General features: G+C 43.9%; 1 protein-coding gene across 1 annotated transcript in view; it reads right to left on the bottom strand.

Annotated features, from left to right (window-relative positions):
• Positions 1 to 24,743, bottom strand: part of RIN3 (Ras and Rab interactor 3) — a 109,171-nt gene that overhangs the window by 14,923 nt on the left and 69,505 nt on the right. The window contains exons 6-7 of the mRNA XM_074956141.1: positions 17,398 to 18,876; positions 14,051 to 14,359 (exon numbers count right to left, since the gene is read on the bottom strand). Of these exons, the coding sequence (XP_074812242.1) occupies positions 14,051 to 14,359; positions 17,398 to 18,876 (1,788 nt within the window). The remainder of the gene's footprint in view (positions 1 to 14,050; positions 14,360 to 17,397; positions 18,877 to 24,743) is intronic.

Raw genomic sequence — 24,743 nt, 5'->3', positions numbered from 1 at the left:
TTCATCCTCATTCTCTGTATCTGACTGTAGAACCAGGGGTTACAACAAAATATGAGACAGACCATGGGGAATAGTGAAAGCAGCATATCAAAGGCGGTTCTTAGGGTTGGAATCCTGCTTTCCTGTTCCCTCAGGAGGTGACTATCATACCGTGAGTACTAAATTACAATGGATGCCACAAGGACGCTGGGAGCCAAGGAGAAGTATTTCTGTATTCAGGGCATTAAGATGTGAAAACAAAGAGCTTTTCTATAGTACTGGTGATCAAACCAGTTCTCAGACTTGGTTTGGAGACCAGTGGCAGAGCAAATAGCAGAGTGAGGCTGAGCAGTGGCAGAGGCAAACATAGTGCCCATATTTTAAAAAAGGGAAGAAGAGAACCCAGGGAACTACAGACCAGTCAGCCTCACTTCAGTCTCCAGCAAAATCATGGAGCAGATCCTCAAGGAATCCATTTTGAAGCACTTGGAGGAGAGGAAGGTGATCAGGACCAGACAACATAGATTCACCAAGGACAAGTCATGCCTGACCAACCTGATTGCCTTCTATGATGAGATAACTGGCTCTGTGGATACGGGGAAAGCAGTGGATGTGATATATCTTGACTTTAGCAAAGCTTTTGACACCGTCTCCCACAGTATTCTTGCCAGCAAGTTAAAGAAGTATGGATTGGATGAATGGACTATAAGATCGATAGAAAGCTGGCTAGATCGTCGGGCTCAACGGGTAGTGATCAACGGTTTGATGTCTAGTTGGCAGCCAGTATCAAGTGGCGTGCCCCAGGGGTCGGTCCTGGGGCTGGTTTTGTTCAACATCTTTATTAATGATCTGGAGGATGGCGTGGACTGCACCCCTCAGCAAGTTTGCAGATGACACTAAACTTGGGGGAGAGGTAGATATGCTGGAGGGTAGGGATAGAGTCCAGAGTGACCTAGATAAATTGGAGGATTGGGCCAAAAGAAATCTGATGAGGTTCAACAAGGATAAGTGCAGAGTCCTGCACTTAGGAAGGAAGAATCCCATGCACTGCTACAGGCTGGCGACCGACTGGCTAAGCAGCAGTTTTGCAGAAAAGGACCTGGGGATTACAGTGGATGAGAAGCTGGATATGAGTCAGCAGCGTGCCCTTGTTGCCAAGAAGGCCAACGGCATATTGGGCTGCATTAGTAGGAGCATTGCCAGCAGATTGAGGGAAGTGATTATTCCCCTCTGTTCAGCACTGGTGAGGCCATACCTGGAGTAGTGTGTCCAGTTTTGGTCCCCACACTACAGAAGGGATGTGGACAATTGGAGAGAGTCCAGCGGAGGGCAACAAAAATGATTAGGGGGCTGGGGCACATGACTTACAAGGAGAGGCTGAGGGAACTGGAGTTATTTAGTCTGCAGAAGAGAAGAGTGAGGGGGGATTTGATAGCAGCCTTCAACTACCTGAAGGGGGGTTCCAAAGAGGACAGAGCTAGGCTGTTCTCAGTGGTGGCAGATGACAGAACAAGAAGCAATGGTCTCAAGTTGCAGTGGGGGAGGTCTAGGTTGGATATTAGGAAACACTATTTCACTAGGAGGGTGTGAAGCACTGGAATGGGTTACCTAGGGAAGTGGTGGAATCTCCATCCTTAGAGGTTTTTCAGGCCCGGCTTAACAAAGCCTTGGCTGTGATGATTTAGTTGGTGTTGGTCCTGCTTTGAGCATGGGATTGGACTAGATCACCTCCTGAGGTCTCTTCCAACCCATATATTCTATGATCCTATGAATAGGCACCTTCCCCTGGCATCTTTTAGGTATATGTATGACATCTTTTTAAGCACACTTTGCAATTGAAAAATGGCCACCAGTCACTCATTCCCCCCACCCCAAATGCCCAGTTGCCCTTAGTTACAAAACCTGTCTCCACTGCTGTTGGAGATGTAGAATCTTGAACTACAGAACTACGATATTGTTATAGCCACTGCACCCTGGGATGAGCTCTCCTCAGAGTGGCCGAGCTAAGCAATGTCAGGCTGAGTAAATATTTGGATGGGATACCTCTAAGGTAAACGCACCTTCTACAGCAAGTGATACTGATCAGGTGAGGATGGTCTTGTGCTTAAAGCATCCAAATAGAGAGAGTGAGTCTGTGAAGTGATCCATATTTATGGTATGTAAATCTCTTTGGGATCCTTTAAGATGAAAGGCACTATATGTAAATTCTTATCAGTATAAATCATTACAGCTCAAAATAGGATCCAAGGAGAAGTTCCATCAGATGAACTACGAAGAACCTGAGATCAGCATTTTTTATCTAGAAGCTGTTCATCTTATTTTGAATTGGCATGCTTTTCGTTCATCGTGTACAGTACATGCATAAGGTTGCTTCACAAGTCCATCTTCCAGGACACCCAGATATGTACCGTCTTCATAAACCAAGATCACTTTCAAGCTCATTGTGATTATTTATGGTGCTTGCAATGTTCAGTCATTTTCTCTTTTATGCATCTATGTCATGTCTTGGCTTCATTGGTTTGGGATCGGCCACATATATCTCACTCCTTAATGATTTGTCAGAACTCCAAAAAAAAAAAAATCAATCCCTGATGTAGCTTTGGTAAGTTACACCAAGGCTGATTTTGGCCCACATTCTAGACGTCCTTCCATGTGGGGAATAATTTCCTATTCCTCAACTGTTCCCACTGACTTGTTTCAAGTCTTTGCCATGAGTCAGCTTTCCCTATTTGTCATATATAGTTGACATAAGTTCTCCGTTGGCAGAGGAAGATCTTCTGCTGGAGTTTTAAATAAATACAAGCCTCGTTCTTGATAAAAAAAATGTGACTTTAAAATAAACCAGAAAACGTATCTAATGAGCAGACAGTCAGATGAGTTAAAACAGGCTGTGTGAGGCTGTGACTGTTATATTCACTTCTGAAGCCGTATATTAGACCAGTTTGTACAGAGTTAGCACATATGGTAGAAGGAAACTGTGGCTCTATTCAGTGAAAGTAGAATTAACACTTTCTGTTGTTTAAATGTGCAGTCAGTTAAATGATGTTGCAGGTCCTTAGCCAAACCATAAAAGGGCTTCATTGTTTGATTAGTGTCTGTCTGGATGTTTTTTTCCATACTGTTACTAAGGCTTATGTTTCTATGAAAGGTTGAGCTGGTTGGCGACACAGGGCCAAATTCATCACTGCCATAAATATTAATCTAATATGAATGTATTAATATTACTGCTATTAAACTATTGTGCAGCTGGGAAAATCACTCAACAGAGACACTGAGTACTGGGAAAACCTCAAGGAGCAGGACCCTGATTCTGATCTGACATACATCAGAATCAATTCGGAGTAATGTTACCAGTGAAGTCACGCTGGTGTAAAACCAGTGTGAGGGAGCATACAATCAGGCCTCAAGGAGCCTACTGAGCTTCATTTTTTCTGCTCCTTCAAATGCTTTATTTGAGTTCTGAAGTAGCTGGTGGACTGAGCTAGACCAGCAGGCCTGGAAACTCAAATTTTCTAGGGAGCCCTAGAAAGATACACTACTGCTGCAGCAGTGCAGCCTTCACCCTCTTGCCCCACGTCTCAGCTGGAAGGACCACCCTTAGGAGGGAGAGGGCAAGTCCGTCTTTATGACCCTTCTGTGCCCTCTTCGCTTAGATGCCCAACACGGATATCTGTTTGTGATGTGAACATTTCTCCACTAGGACCTGCACTCAGACTCCTTTTAAAAAGCTCACCAATTGGCTCCTTGGTGGTGTTAACCTGCCAGCCTGGGCTAGACCCAAATCAGGGGACATGGATGTGAAAGGTTCTACGTACACTCCCCTGAGCCAGCTAGAGCTGACAGGAGATGATACTCTTCCAGGACTCTTACAGAATCTCTCCATTTCTGTTTTGTTGACTAAGCTGGGGTTTATATTGACAACCAGGCTTTGAGTCAATTATTTTTCATTCTTATCCCATCTCATTTTCATAAGCTGATTTAGCAGCTTTGCTCACCAGTCCTTATAATAAACCTCTCTCAATTTTAAGACGTGATAGAAATATTAGTTGAGAAAGACTTCTGCAGTCCCAGCTGTTTGCATGAGTTAATTATTGGAATCCACTCTTTTTTTATTATTATTAATGAGCTCAGCTAGGGAGGTTTGTGGCATATGCTCACAATTTGCACATAATCGTTGACTTAATTTCAGTCTACCTCTAGGAACACAGGACCCGATGTCTGAGCCTCCACAAACTGCAGATGAAATCAGTGGGAGTTGTAAGCACTTGCTGCGAGGAAACATTGTCTAGGGGCTATGGCATTAGCTTGGACTTAACATGGGTTCAAGTCCTTGTTTTGCCACAAAGTTCCTGTTGGATCCTGGGCAAGTTACTTAGCCTCTCTGAGCCTCAGTATCCCCACTAGGGATAATAGTACTCCCCTACCTCACAGAGGTGTTGTGAGGGGCTTAGCTACTACAGTAACAGCGGGCATATAAGTACTTAAGAAAACACCATTGAAAATTGGGCTCATGATTTTTTTCCATCATATTACTGACTTAGTACTTGATCCAGAAATTTCTCAGCACCTCGTGTGATGCGCTGAGCATCCTCATCTCCCAGCAAAGGCAATATTGCTTAGCACCTTGCAGGATCAGGCTCTTCTTGCACCAGGACAGACCAAAAAGATAAACACCAATTCGCCCCCAGTGAAACCCAGTGCATCTCCACTAATTTAAATGGAGTCATGGCAGCTTGTGTCAGTGCTGATTTGGCCCTCTCTCTATAATGGGCTGATCTCAAACCCTGACTTGTTTGAAGTAGGACAGATCCAGATGTGTCGGAGCTCAGGCCCATCTCTACTCAACATGGGTGGGGTTTAGATCAAAGGATCAGGTCAGTTTTTTTTCTATTGCAACTGGCTCGTCCAGCCTTATTGAAAACATCCAAGTTTAGTTTGTGTCTTTCACAGAAAAGCTCATTAACAGCTTGCAGAATTACATCCTGCTGTCACCCCTTCCCCTGCCCCAACTGCTGTCTCGGTGACATTAGACAATGGGGTTGCGAGTTCAAGGTGGAATTGTCCCACTCCAAATCGGACTTGCTTGCTTGTTTTCAATGACAGGAAACATTTGTTTCATAAACGTTCATAAGAAGCTTAAAATAAGCCTTCTCCTCTGCCACAAACTCATCCTATTACACTCAAGGCAAAGTGTTTGCAACATCAGCGCCTGGCTGTGCTTCGGCGCTTGAATGGAATTGGTATTAATTAAATGCATGGTTTAATGCGACTGGAATTCTGTCCGAGTTTCCATAAATAAATACACATTCATGAATATGCCTCTTCAGTGGATCTTCTGTCCAGCAGGGCTGATAATCATCATAAGTAGGCTTGGAAGATTCAATGTCGGTAAATGTTGATTGCATCATACACACACAAAGTGATGAAAAAAATATTTCCATCAATAACAACTGTGATCTACAGCTAGGAAAAGTAAGAAAAATGCTGCTTATGAACTTCTTAGAGTTTGATTTAGGGATATTTACTTTGTATATTTTGACATGTGCTGTTGACAGTTTGTGTTTTAATGGTTATAAACTTTAACATTTTGAATTTCAACATCTTCTCTCAAGAAACAATTATTGTTTGACCTCCACATAATTTCATGCGACTGTGAAAAACTAAATAGATAAAAATTAAAAAAAAAACAATCAAAAGGATAAAAATCAAATTCTGCCAAGCCTAATCATAATGTAGTAATAATACTTTGCACTTATATTGCATCATCCATCCATCCAGTGCTTTCAAGGCATTTTGAAAACACACAGGAATGAAGTCTCACAACATTCTCCTAGGAATGCAGCGCAGAGGGGAGTCCCCAGGGCAGAGGTGTGGGGGGAGAGAGGGGAGAGCTTGGAGAGTGAGTTCATCTTACTCTGACCCTGCAGTGGTGGCTCCTGCCCCATAGGGCTGGACCCGGCTTCCTGCTCTGAGTGTTGCAACCCCCCTACCGGACTGGGTTAGGGTTGCGGTGCCAGGGGGGTTGATGCCCCCTGGGCGGGGCAAGGAGGAGAAGAAGGCAGACGAGGGAGAGGACACTGGCCATCACCTTCTACGAATGTGGACCCTGAGTGGGTTCCAAAAAAAAAAAAAAAAAAAGACACAATGCACTTGGTGGGTCCCCTTACTAAAATGTTTGGGAACCACTGCCTTAATTTACAGGTCAGAGGCATCAATTCATATTGGCACTTTTAACCCAAAGTAGCAATTGTACCATATGAGATAAAGGATACTCTCCAATCTACCAGCTCTAATTAACAGTAGCCCTCACACAACATCTTCTGTCCAGGCCTCTGTCCACTACAAGGCAAAACTTATACATGGCATTATTCTCTCCCTGGTAAGCAACATGTGATAGTGAGCAACGTACAGGAGCCTCTTGGATTCACTGTAAAGAGATTCTAGAATCGCTGCTGTTGATGCTGATGCCTCCAATGCTTAAATCCTCTTTCAAATACATAGACAGTAGCTCAGCTATGCTACTCACGTTTCTGCCTTGCTCAGTAGCACATGCCACTATCAACTCAGAACCCTACGTAAAAAGCAAATGGACAGGGTGCAATTAATGTTCATCGGGTTGGTTGGTTTTACAGGGGACAGCAAAACTTATTCCAAAAACAGGGAGAGGAAAGATTTCTAATACAATATAACCTTACTATGCTCTTGTTCTTTTCAACCTAAAAGCACAGTATGTGTGAGTCATACTAACTGTACAAAGCACAGAATCCTACACATGAGGGCTAATAAGTTCACCTAGTCCATCCCCCAAGCCAGTGCAGATTTGTTCCTGGAAGTATATGATCCAGTGCTTGTTCAGTCCAATTTTAGGTGACTCAAATGAGGAAGCGTCCACCACTTCCCCTCAGAGATTATTCCATATGCAAATAGACCTAACTGTTAGAAAATTGTTCCTTTATTCCTTGGACCACCCTAAATAATTGCTCTCCCCAGCATTGGCATTTCCAGCTTTCATATACTTGCAGACTTCGTAGTCATCGTCTGATTAATCTCTTAGCTCTTTCAATATTTCTCTCTCTACCAGTCCCTGTAGCTCCTTATTCTTTGTTCTTCCTTCATTTCCCTCCTACGTACCAACATCTTTCAGGCACCAAGGTGCCTAGAACTGATCAGAGTGCTCTAGCTGTGGTCCCACCAGTTCCTTACAGCGAAGGACATTCATCTTTTTGCTCCATAGCACATTGCATGTTTCTGTCTCACTATTACCCCAGATCTGTATTACATTTCATAGTCCTTCTGAGAAGAGTTTGAAACATTTAAGGCCTGATTTTGATCTTACAGCAGATCAGGCCCTTCATGTTTTGTTAGTGGAAAGGATCTATGCTAGAAGAATGACACAGGGTAAAACAGAATGGGGAAGTTGCAAGCTTCTTCCAAGCACACAGGGCACGTGTGATATGAGTATTATCCTGCTCTCATTAAGTGCCCAGTTGTCTTTGAAGGAGGCGGCCGGTGGCGTGTCTACAAATCCTAGAGCAGACTTAACCAATTTGTAGAGTCCCTCATCAGGGGTTGAAATTGCTGTTTACATCCTACATCCAACTATAGCCATAACTGGAACTGGTACCCACGTGGTGAACTGACAGCAGCTCTGCTAAGGAGATCTGAGCTCCAGGCTACTCTTTGCAGCTCTTACAGCTTGTTGTGCCTTCCGGGATGAAGCTGACTTCCCCATCCTAATTAAATTCCTTACACTGTGTAGTGACACAGTTAACATGAAGGGCTCTCTTCCCAGCCACCATGGACTCACCCAGTGCGAGTGATATTTTACATTATCCATTAGACTGTGGCACTGTTTGATTTGCTATTTTTAAGGTATAACCATGCGAAGTATGTGTCTGATACACACCCTCAGCATAACAAGAAGAGCAGGAAGAGATTGCATTAGAGGCCAAAATCTGCTTCTCAGAGCCGTTTCCTGCACATTATTGTTATTTACAGGATTGTTATTTTTGGATTGTAAGCTCTTTGAGGCAAGGTCCATCACCTACTAAATGTTTGTACAGCTGGTTGAGGCTCCCAGGTGCTGCCACATTGAAATGTAATATTTATATTGCAGTAAAACCCAAAGGCCTCAGATCCGTCACCCTGTTGCACTGAGCACTATATAAACATATATGAAGACATCGTGCTACCCATGGTTCCTACCCTGTAAAGCTTGCAATCTAATCTGACCAGTGAGATGTGAAGGCAGGGAGGCAGAGGAGTAAAGTGATATATACACACATGTAGACGTGCAATTTGTAAAACAATTGATATAAATAGACCTAGCCATAATTAATTGGCTGATTTCTCACCAGCATTGTAGCAGAGGTGCATCTTGAGGAGGAATTTGGAGGAGGAGAGGGTAGTGGCCCGATGGATCAGTTCTGTGCATAAAAGGTCAGAGTAAAAGGTGCAGAGATGCTTGCTCAGGAAGCTGACAAATGGGTAGAGAAGGCATGTGGGTGGAGTGGAGGAGGTAGGGAGGACATGATGAGACACAAGAGCAGACAAGTAAGGAGGGGCAGAATTGTGGAGGGCCTGGGAAATGAGAAGAAGAAGCTTGACCTTGATGCTGTAAAACTGGGGGAGCCAACAGAGAGATTCAAGGAAGAGGGTGTGTGACAGGGTGTGTGTACCCCACACGGGTTCGGAATGGCCCTAGGAGGCCAATTGACATACAGAGCTGTGCCTGCAGAATGGGACAGGCTTAACTGAGAATGAGGCCCAGCTGAGCAGGTGCTGGGAGAGGACCGTAAACAGAAGAAGTTGAGAGCAAAAGGAGGCTGCAGTTATTCTCTGGGACTAGAGCAGGGCAGGATAGATAAAAATCAATTAGTATTTTTGAAAAAAAAATAAAAAATCCAATTTTGTAATTTAAGGGGCTTTCAATTTAATTCAGATGGTTTTATTTTATTATTTAAACGATAATAAGATTTTCTTTTTAAACATAAACCTGTTTAACATGAAATCTGAATTTAATACAAAATATGTTAAGGCCTAAACTTATTATAATCTCTTAACACATTTAAGAAATATACTGATGCTATGAGCCTATCTTGAAGCTAAAGGCTGCTTTTCTATATAAAGAATGAATCGGGTGGGAAAAAATTAACTTTCAAGGTCAAGCTTTATAAATATGGCAGAACAGGCCATGTACAGTATTAAGTGCTTGATCCTGTGAGGGGCCTAGGAACTGTGCTACTGGGGGCAAGAGACTGGCAAAGTCATCACAGGCATTGGGACCTGGCCTCTGACTCAAGGAGACTCCATCATGTGATCTCACTAGGTAGCAAAAAGATGTACCAAATCTAGTGTAAAGGGTCTATCTAGTTGTATGTCAACATGTTTTAGCGATTATATTGACCAATGAGAAAGTACCTTTCTTTAGAAAATAACTGAAATACAAATAGAAAAGTTGATTCAAATCAATTAATTATTTAAATCACCCTGATTTAAATCAGTCCACCCTAGAGAGGGAAGAGACTGGGAGGATCATGGAAGAAGTCAAGGGGAACAGTTGGTCCTGGGATCCTCTCCTGAATAGAAAAGTGTGGCAGGAGGCTAGGGGAGAGACAGCAGAGTGGAGCAGGCTCTGGTGGGAAGGCCTGACAAAACAGCAGGAACTGAATTTACAGGGAGAGAGCCCTGGGAGGCGTCCAGTGGAAGCATGAAAGATCAAGCCCAAAAAGGGCAGAAGAGGTTTTAAGCCTGTGCTTTTCAGTTTGGTATTTTGTTGAGGGATTCCAAGGAAGGTCCTGGAGTGCACCAGCCATGACAGAAGGGTGACCCTACAGAGGTGGCAGCAGGAGAGAAGGCCTGAGAAAGGCTGGGTAGGAAGAACCAAAGGAAGGCAACAGCAAGGAGTTGTCACGGCTGGATTGTGGTGTAGTGGGCAGGCCTGGGTTCCCCTACCAGCCACTGGTATGGTGGCATGAGGCTGGAGGAGGGGACAAGGATGACAGAGAGCCCTGAGAAAAGGGAGTGAAGATCACAGGCCCAGAATTGGGGCTGAAGTCACGATACAAGGTCTTGGACACTGGTTTGTTGGACTTTTTATTACCCCAGAAGGGATGGCCTTAAATCATGACCTGGCTGGTGAGGTGAGGCATGAGAAGAGGTGGACCACCAGAGGACCAGCGCGGCCATGGCAACGGGTGCCAGAGGGAGGAGAACCAGTACACCATGCCAGGCCACAAGGAGTTGCTTCAGCGGTGAGCCCTGCCTCCTCACAGGGTGGTATGGTTAAAGGAATGGGCAAGGAAGATGGATCTTGTCTTAGCTATTCCTTGTACTGGTCTGAAAATAGTGGATTAGCTCCATAGCTCCCTTGACTTAAAGTCAAGGGAGCTATTCCAGTTTTCACCAGATGAGGATCTATCCCATTGTGTTTAAATTCTAAACATAGCAAGTAGGGCTTTGGGGAATTTAACTGCAGCAAACTTACTGTGAATTTTTATTGTGTACGTTCAAGTTAAACTTTTGACATCAGGTTAAAACTCTCTGACAAGTCTGCATATATGTGGGCTGAGCAACATTTTCTGCCAGGACACACCCCCCTACTTCCACCTCACACATTTGTCTTCCTTGCTTCAGCAGCGAGAAAGCTGGAGACACTACATTTCTGCTCTGCAGTTATAACTTGAGGAATAATTAGGAACTGCCCTAGGTTGTTGTTGATTTTTATGAACAAATAAGGAATGGGGATTCACAGTTTTTAGAATTACTGCCGTGAATTTTGAAAGGGTCATGAAACTTCTAAGTCAGGCTGGGCTGACCTACGTATACACTGAATTCTCATCTTAAGAAACTGGGAATTCAGCGTGGTTAAAACTGAGCCGTCTATACTGGCCTCCTACCTTGGGCTTACACATTCCTCTCTTACCATGCATATAGGGGTTCTATCTTGGTTTTGATTACAGCTCACAATCCAGCTGAAAAAACACATAAAAGTGCCCTGGCCTGGGTTTTGATAGAGGTAAACCTCCGCTACTGGATTTGGTTCCAAACTTCCCCAGACTTCTCAGGTGTGAAGCTTCAGAGTTCTGGTTTGAATTCCCCACTGCGAAGTCTGGAGAGATATAATGTGTTCCCCTCTGGGCTCATCTCTAGTTTCAATGCAGCCTTGTAAGTGCATCAAAAACTTAAGAAACTGACAGTTTTGCAGGGTTATGACACAAAAATCAGGTGGACCTTGGTGTAATTGTGTTTTATCTTGAAATATTAGGTAGATTCTCAGGCCTGACTTGTCCCTGAATTAGCACAAAGGAAATGCAGCCAGCTGGGGCAGTCACACCAGATAGTGTAATTAGTTACTGTTATTTTACAGTTACCATTCTTGTCACAGCTAGACTTTTGTCTTTTTGGCACAGGGAAAGGTTGGATTGGGACTCCATCTGCTCTGCAATTGGAAGAGATGGGAACTTACTGATTCAGTGATGAGCAAAAGGAGCTTAATGAAGTGCAGATAATTATACAGGAAGCTGAGCACAGAGTGTACTCTTCCTATGTGAAGAATACTGCCTGGACTTGAAGCTGGCTCAAAGAATGAGAGAGATGGGTTCCTATTCTCTGGGTGATTAGGAGGGATAAAGAGAATTCCCAGCACAGTGAAATCTGGTTCTGAACACCCTAAAGCACTTCGTTAAATTTATGACTAGAGCTGTTTGGGAATTTTCCACTGGAATGATTTTTTGACGGAAAATGCAGTTTCAGAAAAATTTTTGCCAAAAAATGTTGAATTGCTGTTAGGAAAATCAAAATGAAATATTTTGTTTCAGGTAGGTTTGACATGAATTGGAATATTTTGTTTTGTTGAGCTAGCCCAAAAATGCCTAGATCAGAATCAGTTCTACAAAACATTAAACTGCCTTTCCCAATCAGCTCATTCCCTTATGGAAGTTGTAGTTTAGACCCCAAGTCTCTTCTATGGACTAGACTCCCTGGAGGATTATATCTGTTATAATGCAACATGGATTTCCCTCTGACCTGCTCTATGGCATATTATGGGAGCCACATGAATCTGGGTGCATTATGGGAGATATATTCCAGCCAGGGACCTAGTCCCTGGGGATAATGGGACCATCAGTTTTTGAAACTACAGCTCCCAAGAGGCAATGAGCTGAACTGGGAAATATAGTGTAAATGTTTTGTAGAACTGATTTGAAATTCCAGTTCAACAAACCAAAATGAAACACTTCAATTTCAGGAATGTCAAAATGTTGTGTTTTGTTTTGATTAAAAATCTTAAAACAAAACATTTCAACATTTTCAAATCAAATATTTTCAAAATTTCCATTCCATGACAAATTTTGAATTTTTGATCTTTGAGGCAAAAACAAATGTTGAAATATCAGAATGGCCTGTGGGACAAAAATTCTGAATTTCGCATAGCTTTAGTTATATCTGAGAAGCAATGCACAAGAATCACATGCAGATTATGCCAGATATGTGGCACTTAGGGTTAACACTTTGGCCAGTCAATTCAAAATGTGTTTTTAAGAGTAAAATGATGATGAATTTTCTTAATGTACAGTGCTGTGTATTCCACCACAATGTGTCCGAATATATTTTATTACATTTAAAGTCTGTCTTGATAGGACAGATACACTAGAGAAGTGCAATAATGGTTTTCTAAGCCTACTATAGCAATCATGAAATAGTAACAAACAATATTAACACTTTGCACCTACACAATGTCCTGGGCACACACTCTGCACATTCCAGCCAAGGTTTTGGAGATGTTCCCCAGAGAACCCTTCTCAGGTTTTACGCTTAGTCCAGTGCATTGTGGGTCAGGACTTTGGGAGTTTAGGGAGAGCTATGTGAATACTTCTGACAATTTAGGAAATCTGTCTGGACAACTTAAAAATTCTGGTGGTTGTTATGAAATTATTATGCAGTTGTTACTATGAAAATTGCAGTATCATGAATGTCTCTCTGTCTTTGTGTATCCACCATTGCTGACAAACCTTTCAACATGTACCTCCCAAACGAGGGACAATGGTGAGCTGCTAGTATGCAACAACTAGCTCTTTGGGTGAAGCTCTTTGGGACAATGGGTTTGCTCTTGCTGGGAGAAAATATTTCGTCCTCTTGTCTGAAAGGCATGAGGAAGTGAAGAGAGTGTAACTTTCCCACGCAGGACAAAGAGACAGAGGTGACAAAACAGGAGGTTATAAAAGGAAGACTCACATGGAACCACACAGGAAGTTTGGAAAGGAGAGAGGAAGGGGACAGATCAACCAAGGTCAGAGCAGGCAAACTGGGGAAGAACCCATGTTTCAGAACCCAATCCATGTTTCAGAACCCAAGTCATGCACTGCAACAGAAGATCCCTGAATGGTGCTAGGGGACCCTAACCCCAGCCCAAGGAATGGTCTGGAATTATGAGGAAACTGAGGCAGGGAAATGCATGCAGGGTTTATTATTTTTGTACAGATCTCTGTATTTCCTGTTCTATTAAAGAAAGAGCAACGGGGGAAGTCTGAGGGGTCAGTGCTTCCAGAGACTGGACATTGCACCACACAGAAGATCTGTACTTCAAGAGTGTGCCAAGAGGCCCTAAGACAGTGCCAGTGCCCAGGCTCCATTCAGATTCCAGAGGCTTAAAATACATGGAATCCAACTGCTGGATCCCCTTACAGCAGACTCCTGAGGGCCAAGAGGAAGCACTTGAATGGACCCGTGACACTTGTGCAGGACAGACATGATGATCAATGAATCTTATAGTCATGGACCCCGTTATCAGTGCTTTGATTCAAAGAACATTGACTCACTTAGTGTACATCTTATAACATGTTCTATTTGAGCATCTCAGAGTACTTCGCAAACATTAACTGATTAAGTCTAAACATACCTCCATGAAAGAGTTATGGTAAACATACTAGCAACCAAGTTCACTATCAAACCAAATTCTTTCCATGTAACTGCAACAAACCCCTTAGTTCCTTGTGCACCATAGCCATGAAAAGAGCAAAGCAGAGATGAAATGGACAGGGAGAGCAAATGTTTTAATAGATCTCTACTGTACCTGGGTTTCCCTGAGCCATGGAGTCATAGATGAGTTTGCAGGCTTTCAGCAGGGTGCTAATCTTCTTCTCTGGGGAGTAGGACTTGTGCATGGTTGTAAACTTCTGAAGGATTTTTTCCAGCACAACAGTTTCAGGCACGCTGGTGGTGACACCCAGGTCAGTGGTGGTTGTGTTCTGTATGACCAACTGGTTCTCTTTCAGCAGCTGTAAGGATCCATCTTTGTTGTGGATTTCCCTTAAGTAGGAATCGATGGCATCTTTTAAAGGTTTCAGGACACATTTGTACAACGCTGACTCAACAATCACCTCTGCATAGGAAGGGGAGAGGGGAATAAGAGAACATGGGATCCATGGAAAAAAAACTAACTTAGTAGCACAGATGCATCCCTAGACCAACCTAGTGCAACTCCCATGCAAGAACCTGGGCCATGTCAGTTACAAGTGGGGTGCAAATAAATGCAGTTGGTCAAGTAGTGTCATTTGCATCAAGTTGGCATTCAGTAGGTGTGCCACAGGTAATCTACACACCAAAGGGGCAGAAGTTGGTGGGGGAGGTGTAACTATACCCACCACAGGTCATGGGCAGGGTTTGAACCAGAGCACAGTATCAAAACTAGACTTCTACCAGTTGAACTAAAGGAGTAACTCCATTAACCAGAAGCAGTTGTGTGACACACATTTTACAAGTGCATTACTATCCCGTAACAGGACGGGCAACGAAGGGGAAGTGTAAAGTAAAGCAGAACCCCACTTTCCCACACCACTCTTGATTGCTATTCCTCTAACAACTCTGCTTTTCTAGACCCTTGTTGTGTAGGTTACACTAACTTACTGATATGTAGTAATTTACACCACATTTTATGTTATCTGTGAATATGGCCCATGAAGTCTATTTCCTAACACTTGCTTAACATTCAACTGGAGAAAAAAAAACACCCAGATGACAGCAAGCTTGAGAAACTACAGGAAACTGCATTATGCCTGTTGCCTACTTCAATAATATGGTTCAATGGCACTGCAGAAGAGTGCAGCCGCTCAGACAGGGAGCAATGAAAATATGGCAGTTATGTTTATGGGCATGACGTGCAGCTCTTTTAAAGAATCTACTACAGGTTACATGGGAGACAATTAATCTGTGTGCATTAGCGGCTAGTCTGGAGAAGAATTGGAGTCTGAAAACTTTTCCCATGGAAATCCCCACTGCCCTCAATAGAGCTATCCCTGGCCAAGTTTAACCTGTGAGGAGTTTGCTGACTTTGGGTCAAATCCTCCTCTCGCTGGTCTGAAGGAATAGAGCCCATCATCCAACCACGAGTGGGGGGAGGCATGGAAGAAGGGAGTTCTGTTTCTGCAGCATTGCATTTCCAGCCATAACAAACAGATTCCTCCTCTAAGTGAGCATTAACTTAAGCAGGTAACTCTTCACGCTCTGAACCTCTCCCCATCTCCAAGGATGGGGGTTCCAGGGCAGTGACCAGTGGGGACCCTACAGACAAAGGAACAGAGGAGTTCAGGTGGAGCTCTGAGGCAGGATAGAGGCCCAGAACCTCCATCTGATGGTCCTAGCCTCTGATGGAACTCAGGGGATGCGTGGGTTATTTAAGATGACGTCTGTGACTGTTCTGAAGGTGATGGTGCTACATGTAAACCACTCTCACAGTGGAAAGAAGAAATCTCAGGCAGTGAAAACTTGCACCGTTTTCAGCTTCCTCTACAGGAATAACCCACAATGGAGCCAGCATTTGGAGAATGGGAACTGTAGCCATACACCAGAACTCATGGAATTCAGGGTTTGTCTTCACTTCTAAAAAAGCTGTGGCTTTTACTGCAGGGTAACTAATGCTTGCAAGCTATCCTGAGGTAAAAACACAGTGAAGACCAGGCACTTTAGTTTTAACACAAGGTATACTCGCTGAGTTCAACCTATGTCTTTGCCTGGGGCTGACCTCACAAAATTTACCTCATGGTAAAACTAACATGCCTTGTCTTCAGTGTGTTTTTGAGATAGCTCACATGTGCTAATTACACTGAGGTAAAAACAAAAAAAACAAAAAAAAAAAATAAAAAGGAAAAAACCCACATCTTTTTTAGCAGTGAAGACAAGCCCTCAGTCACCGTCTACTTTACGGTTGGGTTTTGGTCTGTTTATTCACTTCAAGGTCTGTCTTAACAATGAATATAATTTGCTGATGTTCATTAGTCTGCCTGCAACCCTGGATTTTAGCTTTTGCAGCATCAAAGCTTTGACATTTGGGGAAGTATAGGCTAGATGTCCAGAGAGAGAGAGAGAGAGAGAGAGAGAGAGAGAAAAGACAGGACTGCAGGACATGTCAGTCACCATTAAATGGTATCAGGTCAAATGCCTTATGCAAGGAGGGATTGGTGTTTCCACTTTCCTTCTTATAGGTGAATTCCTATGCCTGGGAGTACTGAATAAAGAGGCTCATGACCTGTCCAGATATGCAGATCAGGAGTGATTAAAAACCAAGATAACATTACAACATAGATGCTTCTTAAAGCAATGCTCAAGTTCTCAGGGTAGCCAGCAGGCCTTCCACTAACCGTCACAGCAAAGAAATAGGGTGTGTGATTTTGCATCTGCACATATTTGCATGAGATAAGGATTTTACAGCTCTTTGTACTGTTCCCACAAATAAGCTCTAAACTACTGCAGATCTTTGTACAAAGGCCACTGGCACAATATTCTCCAGAAATTTTAAATTAAAATCTCTGTATTGTTAACAAAGTTATTCCCCTTGAACAGAAGCTGTGATTGAGGTAAAAATGAGGCGAGTGCTGTATTTTGGGGTTAGGGCTGCCAGTGCAGCTCCAGTGTTCTTACTAGTTGTGGCACATGGAGCAAGAATTCATGGTTTCTGCCTTTGAAAACAAACCATAACCTTGCCTTTCCCAGCTAATGTTCAGCTGCTAATACCTGAAATGGATGTCATAGGTGGGGCAAAATTTTGCTTCCAGAGCTTCACTCTATGTTTTACTTTGACTGGACCTTCTCAAGACATGGAGGTCCATAAAGAGCAGAACTTTGTAGCAGAGATCTGCTTTGTGGACCTTGTAGCTGCAGACAGAGCTTTTTGTGGAGCTTAGGAAAGATTATGCTTGGTCAGTTGAATCTCTCTCAAAGCAATTTTGTTTGAGTTTTTTTATTGGTCTCCAGAGTTTTAATACTGCTACCCTGAATGCAGCCAATCTGAGAGCAGCTTTAGCCCACAGCATTTACATTTCATCAGGCATCTAACAATTTTATAAGGAAAAACTTCTCTGTGTCACCATTACCCCCAAACTTCTAGAAATCCTCCCCCTGAAAAGAGTAAAATGTGGGCATTACCTAATTGTTCTTCTTTATAAACAGATGGATCTACGAGAGATTTCAGCTCTGTACTTTGTATTAAATAACTCTTCAGCTGAGTCATCATCATTCGAATTTCTTGTAGCATCTCTGTGCTGGAACTCTGTTTTGCCATCATCTCTAAACTGTACACTTTATAGTCCTGCACCAAATTGCCAAAGTAAGAGTCCTTGTCCTGTGACAGCTCTACAATCTTCTTCTGCAGCTTTCTGTCGGCAGATAAGAAGACTGTGAAGACGTTTGTTAGGCTTACAAAGGAAAGCCTGTGCTTGGCCTTGCCCAAGATTACAGAATGTGTCTTTTTAATGGAAGGGCTGCTCAGTTGCTCTAGGTCATCCTCCGTGCTGCTTGTGGAGTAAGAATCAGGCTCAGAAGCAGAGGTCTGAGCCACTGCATTACTTCCTGGACAGTCCAGCGAGGTATGAGAACCTTTAAGTTCAGATGAGCTAACAGATTTACAGCTAGCATCTGATTCATCCTGAGTGTGTTGGCAGGTGGCATCACCTCCTGGCTGTGGGCTATCCTTGGCTGAAGACTGTGCATTGTGTGTGTCTGGTTCTGCAATGTTTATTTGTTTCGAGTTGCAGGAGCTTGAAGCAGTCAGCAGCCGAGAAATCCTCTTCTTTCTTGGTGGTGGGACAGGGGGCACCTTTACGATTGCCATGGGCTTCCTCTGTAGCTCAGTCAAGTTCTCTTTTTCTGCAGCTTTGGGCTTTGCTTCCTGGCACTCTGATGTGGCTCTCTCAGTAACCGCAACAGGCATTTTTACTGCCTTTTTGCACTGAGGATCATTGCTCTCTGTACGAACAGCCCGTTCTTCTTGTGTCTGTTCCCCTCTCTGCATTTCACATTTTCCAGGCTTACCAAGGCAGCTCTCTTCTGAAGCTCTTTCAGATGGCCGCCTCCTCGGAGGTATGGAGGGAAGAGCACATTTCTGAGGGACGGCTGATGATCGGGCACTGGATGAGTAGGGTTCTTTTCCCTTTTCTTCCTTATCTTTACTGCCCTCAATTTTCATTTCCTTAGTGCTCTTCCTCAGTTGCTGAAGAAGCAGCTGGTCCTCTTCACAGGCAGTCATGGAATCCTTAGATAGCTTTTCAGGTGGCTTCAGAACTTGACAGTGAGGAAGAGAAGGAGGTGGAGGGGGACGGTGAGGAGACCTCTTAGGATTTGGTGTGGTTGCACTACAGTGATCAGCCCTTGCACTGGAGCTCTTGTAAGGAGGTACATCCGGAGGAAGAGGATTGCTGCACTCCTCTATAAAAATAGGATTCACAAACCACAGCTTGTCATTTCCTATTGACAGCTCAATTTCACATGAACAGTGGTTTGTGCTACTTGCAAACTGTTGGCTAGACCTTAGATTGTTCGTCTGGGCAGTTCTGAGGGCAGAGTCTTTCACAGGCTGGGAAATCCCCCCTCCTGTTCTTCTGTGGTTTAAAGAGGAGTCCCAGAAACCTGTAAAAAAATAACAGAATGAGACAATGCCCTGAGAGAACATTATCATGTCTGACAGGATATGGGAAAACTACTTTGTATCAAAAGAAGTGATGCAAACTTTGCAAATCCCAAATCCACACTGGACCCAACCCTCTTAGGGATTCAAACTCAGATGCAGCTAGGAAAAAAAACAGAAATTTCACTAGAAAACTGTCCACAGTCCAACTGTCAGAAGCTCATCCAATGAGAACCATTGACCTGATGCGGTTTGTCCACTGCTAAGTCTGAAGGCAATAGAAGCAATTAAAATAAAGTAGGTATGCCCCCTATTGTGGTCACTGTCCTCAAAATATACCAATAACCTTAGATAACTAAGGAAGGAGGGGGCATGACAGGGATGGGTGGAGGGTGGGCATGGTGGAGCCGAGTTTCCCTACTCCAGGGCAGAAGTTAGAGCAGACCACCTGCTACTCTAATTCCATCATTGCCAAGGGGCCAAGACTCAGAGAGCTGGAGCATAGGATCAGATTGGATCAGACCCATGTCCAAACAGTCCGGTATCCTGACAGTGGCCAGCACCTGCTGTTTCAAGGGAAAGTATAAGAACCCTGCACATGTGGCATAATCTGCCCCATGCATTTGGTTTTATCCTGGTCTCCAACAGTTGAAGATTAGCTAAACCCTGAAGCATGTAGATTCCTATCCCTTCCGCAAGCTGTTGTTAGCATTAAGTATTATAACGCTGGGTATTCCTGTCATGCATAGAATGCCTGATCCCTCTTTGAATCTTGCATTGAAACTGGCTCTCTGCTCAGCTGTGCCGCTGCAGCTCATGGAAACAAAACAGAGCCTGGAGAATTATGTGTATTGCTTTAAGGCGTTAGACCAAAGTATCAGAGAACAGTTAAAATATTTCAATGTCACCTACACCTGACTGGCAGAGAAGCCATTGTTTCAGATGCAAGTGACTTTGGCACACTGAAAACCTGTCTTCAGTAAGTGTTTGTATACCACCCTATACCGGAAACCTACTGACCGCTATTCCTACCTACATGCCTCCAGCTTTCACCCAGACCACACCACACGATCCATTGTCTACAGCCAAGCTCTACGATACAACCACATTTGCTCCAACCCCTCAGACAGAGACAAACACCTACAAGATCTCTATCAAGCATTCTTACAATTACAATACCCACCTGCTGAAGTGAAGAAACAGATTGACAGAGCCAGAAGAGTACCCAGAAGTCACCTACTACAGGACAGGCCCAACAAAGAAAATAACAGAACGCCACTAGCCATCACCTTCAGCCCCCAACTAAAACCTCTCCAATGCATTATCAAGGATCTACAACCTATCCTCAAGGACGACCCATCACTCTCACAAATCTTGGGAGACAGGCCAGTCCTTGCCTACAGACAGCCCCCCAACCTGAAGCAAATACTCACCAGCAACCACACACCACACAACAGAACCACTAACCCAGGAACCTATCCTTGCAACAAAGCCCGTTGCCAACTGTGCCCATATATCTATTCAGGGGACACCATCATAGGGCCTAATCACATCAGCCACACTATCAGAGGCTCGTTCACCTGCACATCTACCAATGTGATATATGCCATCATGTGCCAGCAATGCCCCTCTGCCATGTACATTGGTCAAACTGGACAGTCTCTACGTAAAAGAATAAATGGACACAAATCAGATGTCAAGAATTATAACATTCATAAACCAGTCGGAGAACTCTTCAATCTCTCTGGTCACTCGATTTCTGATCTAAAAGTGACTATTCAACAAAAAAACTTCGAAAACAGACTCCAGCGAGAGACTGCTGAATTGGAATTAATTTGCAAATTGGATACAATTAACTTAGGCTTGAATAGAGACTGGGAGTGGTTGAGTCATTATACAAAGTAAAACTTACAATGTGTATGATAAACACCCATTTTTTCATGGTCTGTGTGTATATAAATCTCCTCACTGTATTTTCCACTTTATGCATCCAATGAAGTGAGCTCTAGCTCACGAAAGCTTATGCTCAAATAAATTGGTTAGTCTCTAAGGTGCCACAAGTACTCCTTTTCTTTTTGTGTATACAAAAAAGGATTTAAGTGTTTGCATCTGTAAGTGTTTTATAAGCATTTTTAGCATCAAATTTAACCTTTGATGGGATTCCCCTTCTCTCCGAGATAAATACTCAGTTACTTGTATTAAAAGACCACATAGCTTAAGAGACCACTTGTTTTTAGTCCTTTGTGTGGTTGCTCAGTACAGGTTTCCTGTATTCCCTATAGCAGTGTTTCCCAGACTTGGGACGCCACTTGTTCAGGGAAAACCCCTGGCGGGCCGGGCCAGTTTACCTGCCGCGTCCGCAGGTTCGGCTGATCGCGGCTCCCATTGGCCGCGGTTCGCTGCTCCAGGCCAATGGGAGCTGCGGGAAGTGGCGCAGGCAGAGGGACTTACTGGCTGCCACTTCCTGCAGCCCCCATTGGCTGGGCACAGCGAACCGCGGCCAGTGGGAGCCGCGATCGGCCAAATCTGAGGACACGGCAGGTAAACAAACCGGCCCGGCCTGCCAGGGGCTTTCCCTGAACAAGCGGTGTCCCAAGTTTGGGAAACACTGCCCTATAGGAAGTATTATGAAGCACATGGACTACTGCAAATCCCTTATCTATTGATCTAAGGAAAAAATGACACTTTTTTGTGAGGCACCCACTGTATGGCCTATGCACTCAGGAATCCAACACGCAACCCAAAGGCATGATAGGAAACACAGAGGTGGAGGATAGCTAGATACCAGAGCTAGTGCTAGGCTTAAGTAGTCTAGGCAATTGCTTAGGTCCCCAAGCAGTTCAAGGGGGCCCCCCTATTCACTTTATATTATGTGTTGGGAGGGGGAGGGGAAATATTCCTGCTTAGGGCCCCCAATGGGTTAGCACCGCCTCTGCTGTACACAGTAGTTTAGAATGGAGATCCATACATCTTATTTTACCCAGCCAGGACCCCTAACCATAGAACCGGTGCTCCTTGCACACTCCCAGTGCACAAGGCACATCTCTGCGTTTCAGCAAGGGAAGCCAACTGGCCATTCTAGGAATGGAAGCAATGGCCTGGGGCACGGATCCTGCAAACACTTGCTATCAGACACAATGCTCATTCTGCCAGGAGAAGTCCCATTGATGTGACTGAAACTGCTCCCAGGAGCAGGCGCTATGCCTTCCGCAAAGCTTTCAGGCCTGTGCCCTCAGCAGTAAATTCTGAGGGCCAAAGCCTCCTCTCAGTTACACCAGCATAATCCCTTAAGCGTCAGCTGAGGGTGGAACAGAAGAGCCTTTGGCCACGAATCAATGAAATAGCTCTTGAGTTCATTTTAGAGACTAACCAATTTATTTGAGCATAAGCTTTCGTGAAGTGAGCTGTAGCTCACGAAAGCTTATGCTCAAATAAATTGGTTAGTCTCTAAGGTGCCACAAGTACTCCTTTTCTTTTTGCGAATACAGACTAACACGGCTGTTACTCTGAAACCTGAGTTCATTTTGAGTTTCAGTATCTGAGGGCTGGTTCACCCCTGCCCAACCCCACTTTCACGCCACAGTAACTCCTTTGATTTCACCTGAGGCAACTTCAGCCACCGTCAAGCTTGCACACATGATGTAGCCGCACCAGTGCTAAAATGTAATTGTTCTTTCTTCCCATTTGTCATGTGCTGCTCAAAACTCTCTGGTACCTCCCGTATGCAGCACTGTTTCTTACAGTGATGCTTTTGGACATCAGCTTATGGTCCTCTACGGGGTCCCTCAAAACCTACTGCAAACAGGATCAAGCGCTGCTTTAGCCCATCAAGGACTGGGCTGGCGTCTAGGACAAATTTTGGTTTATAAGCATGTCACAGTATTTTCTTACTCAGGAAAGCTGAGACTACAGTCACTTCATACTGTGATTTCCTGCCATGGGAGAGATGATGATGAACTGGACATGTCTGCTTGAAATAAACAAACACACATTGTTGGGGGCAGTTGAACTGTTTGAGAACAAATTAAACTAACAACTGCAAGAACATGATCATTCATTTGGCATCACCTAGTCTAATACCCTGCTTCCCACAATAGCAAATGGGGCACAGTTCTCCTTAAATTGTTTAACTCCACCGCACGTCAGCAAATGCAGCGCAGTGGAATTTGCTTATCTAGGTAGCGGGATGGAGTTACAGCATCTTGTGGGTTGAGGAAGTGACAGGCACGTCATGCATCAGCCTATGAAAGGGGAAGATGATGATTTTTCTCAGTAAAATAAAAAAGATGACGCACTATGCAGAAAACCCAGAGCTCAGACCCAAGCTGAATAGCCTGACAAGGCACTGGGCAGATGCCTGGAGTTAAAATGGGGGAGGAATTCTTTTCCCAAAGTAACTGAGGGCTACACACAGCTGCCTCCTAGAAGCTGTTCCGGGGCAATAAATATTCCCTCCCACTGAAGAAAGAATAGGATGATCTGCTCCCACTCCTCTCTCCTGGCACACCCATAAACCTACACCTTCCCACCCACAGCCTGCTGCCAAGTGGGTCTGCGCTGCACACCGGCGTTGGCTCCTCCTGTGCTGCCCTCCCATCCACCAGAAACACATCTGGAAGGGCTGGATTTTCCTCTGTCTTTTCAGTGATGCGTCAGTTAAAGGGGGATTCTTTTTTTGATGAATCCACTCTTTTAAAAACCACATTTCAGTGCTCTACACCTTATAATCTTTGACCCTTTGTGTAATAACCAGATCCTGAAAAGGGCAATCTAGCTTGCAGTGGGACATCTAATTTCTGTCCCAGGAGAATATATAACACTTTTGGAGGAAGTGGAAATTGACATAATAGACTTTCAAGCGATGCCAGCTTTCCTTCTGGAAGACAAAAAGGTGGCTGCTTCTAGCACAATCTGTCTGTACAGATTAGATTTTGTTTTAAAAAGAAACCCAATCCTAAATATTTCATCCTCTTTGACCTTGCTGAGATGTCATGGAGCTCTGGAGATTTAGCATCCCTTCTAGGACAACTGTATACTGCAGGACGTTCTTTGTCTTCAGAAACTTCACTGGGATCCAGTACACACGTTCAAATGCTATCTCACTATTGCCGTCATCACAGTGGAAAGAAGAGGAAGAAAAAGACCTCAGCTTGCTTTTTTGAAAAGCAGCTACTAATTTTGGCTGCTTCTGTTTCTGGGTGCCCAACTTGAGACACTTTAAAGAGGCCTCATTTTCAGAAGCCGCTGAGTACCTGCCCTCTGAAAATCAAGGTCCTTACAGTGTCTCAGGATCGGCTCCCAAAAATTGTGGCTCCCAAAAATCACAAGCCACTTTTGAAAATGTAGGTGAAATTTTATTTTTTGTTATAACTTTGAGCTGCAAAGTAGCATTTTCTGAGCATTCAGTATTGGTTGGATACCCAGAGCCAAGGGAGTTTGGACAAAAGCAAAACTCAAAGCAATAAACAGGGGATCCTGAAACTTGAGTGAACCTGCTGGCTAAATTCATCAAAGCTGGTATGATTTGAAACTGGTGGGTTTTTCCCACCCCTACTTGGAAATATAATGCAGAATATTAAAAAACAGATGTGAAAACTCCCACGTGATTCTATAGCATTTATGACAAATTAGGTCAACACAGATTTCAGGATATCTTGACTGCAGTTCCTTCCATTGGATGTTGTAATGGGACACTATTACAAATATTGTTTGCAGAATAAAGCATTCATAGATATATTTGACAGAAAGCACCAAGCAACATAATTTTTCTGCTACATTAGTTCATGCAGAAAAAAACAACGGGAGAAACTATCTTGCTGAGTATAGTAGCTGAGCAAACAAGGTTTACATCACTTGGTTAAACATATCA

This window comes from Natator depressus, chromosome 6, assembly GCF_965152275.1.
Source record: "Natator depressus isolate rNatDep1 chromosome 6, rNatDep2.hap1, whole genome shotgun sequence".
Lineage (NCBI taxonomy): Eukaryota > Metazoa > Chordata > Testudines > Cheloniidae > Natator > Natator depressus.
The sequence above is the reverse complement of the archived record's forward strand: the minus strand, read 5'-3'. Positions and strand labels throughout refer to the sequence as shown.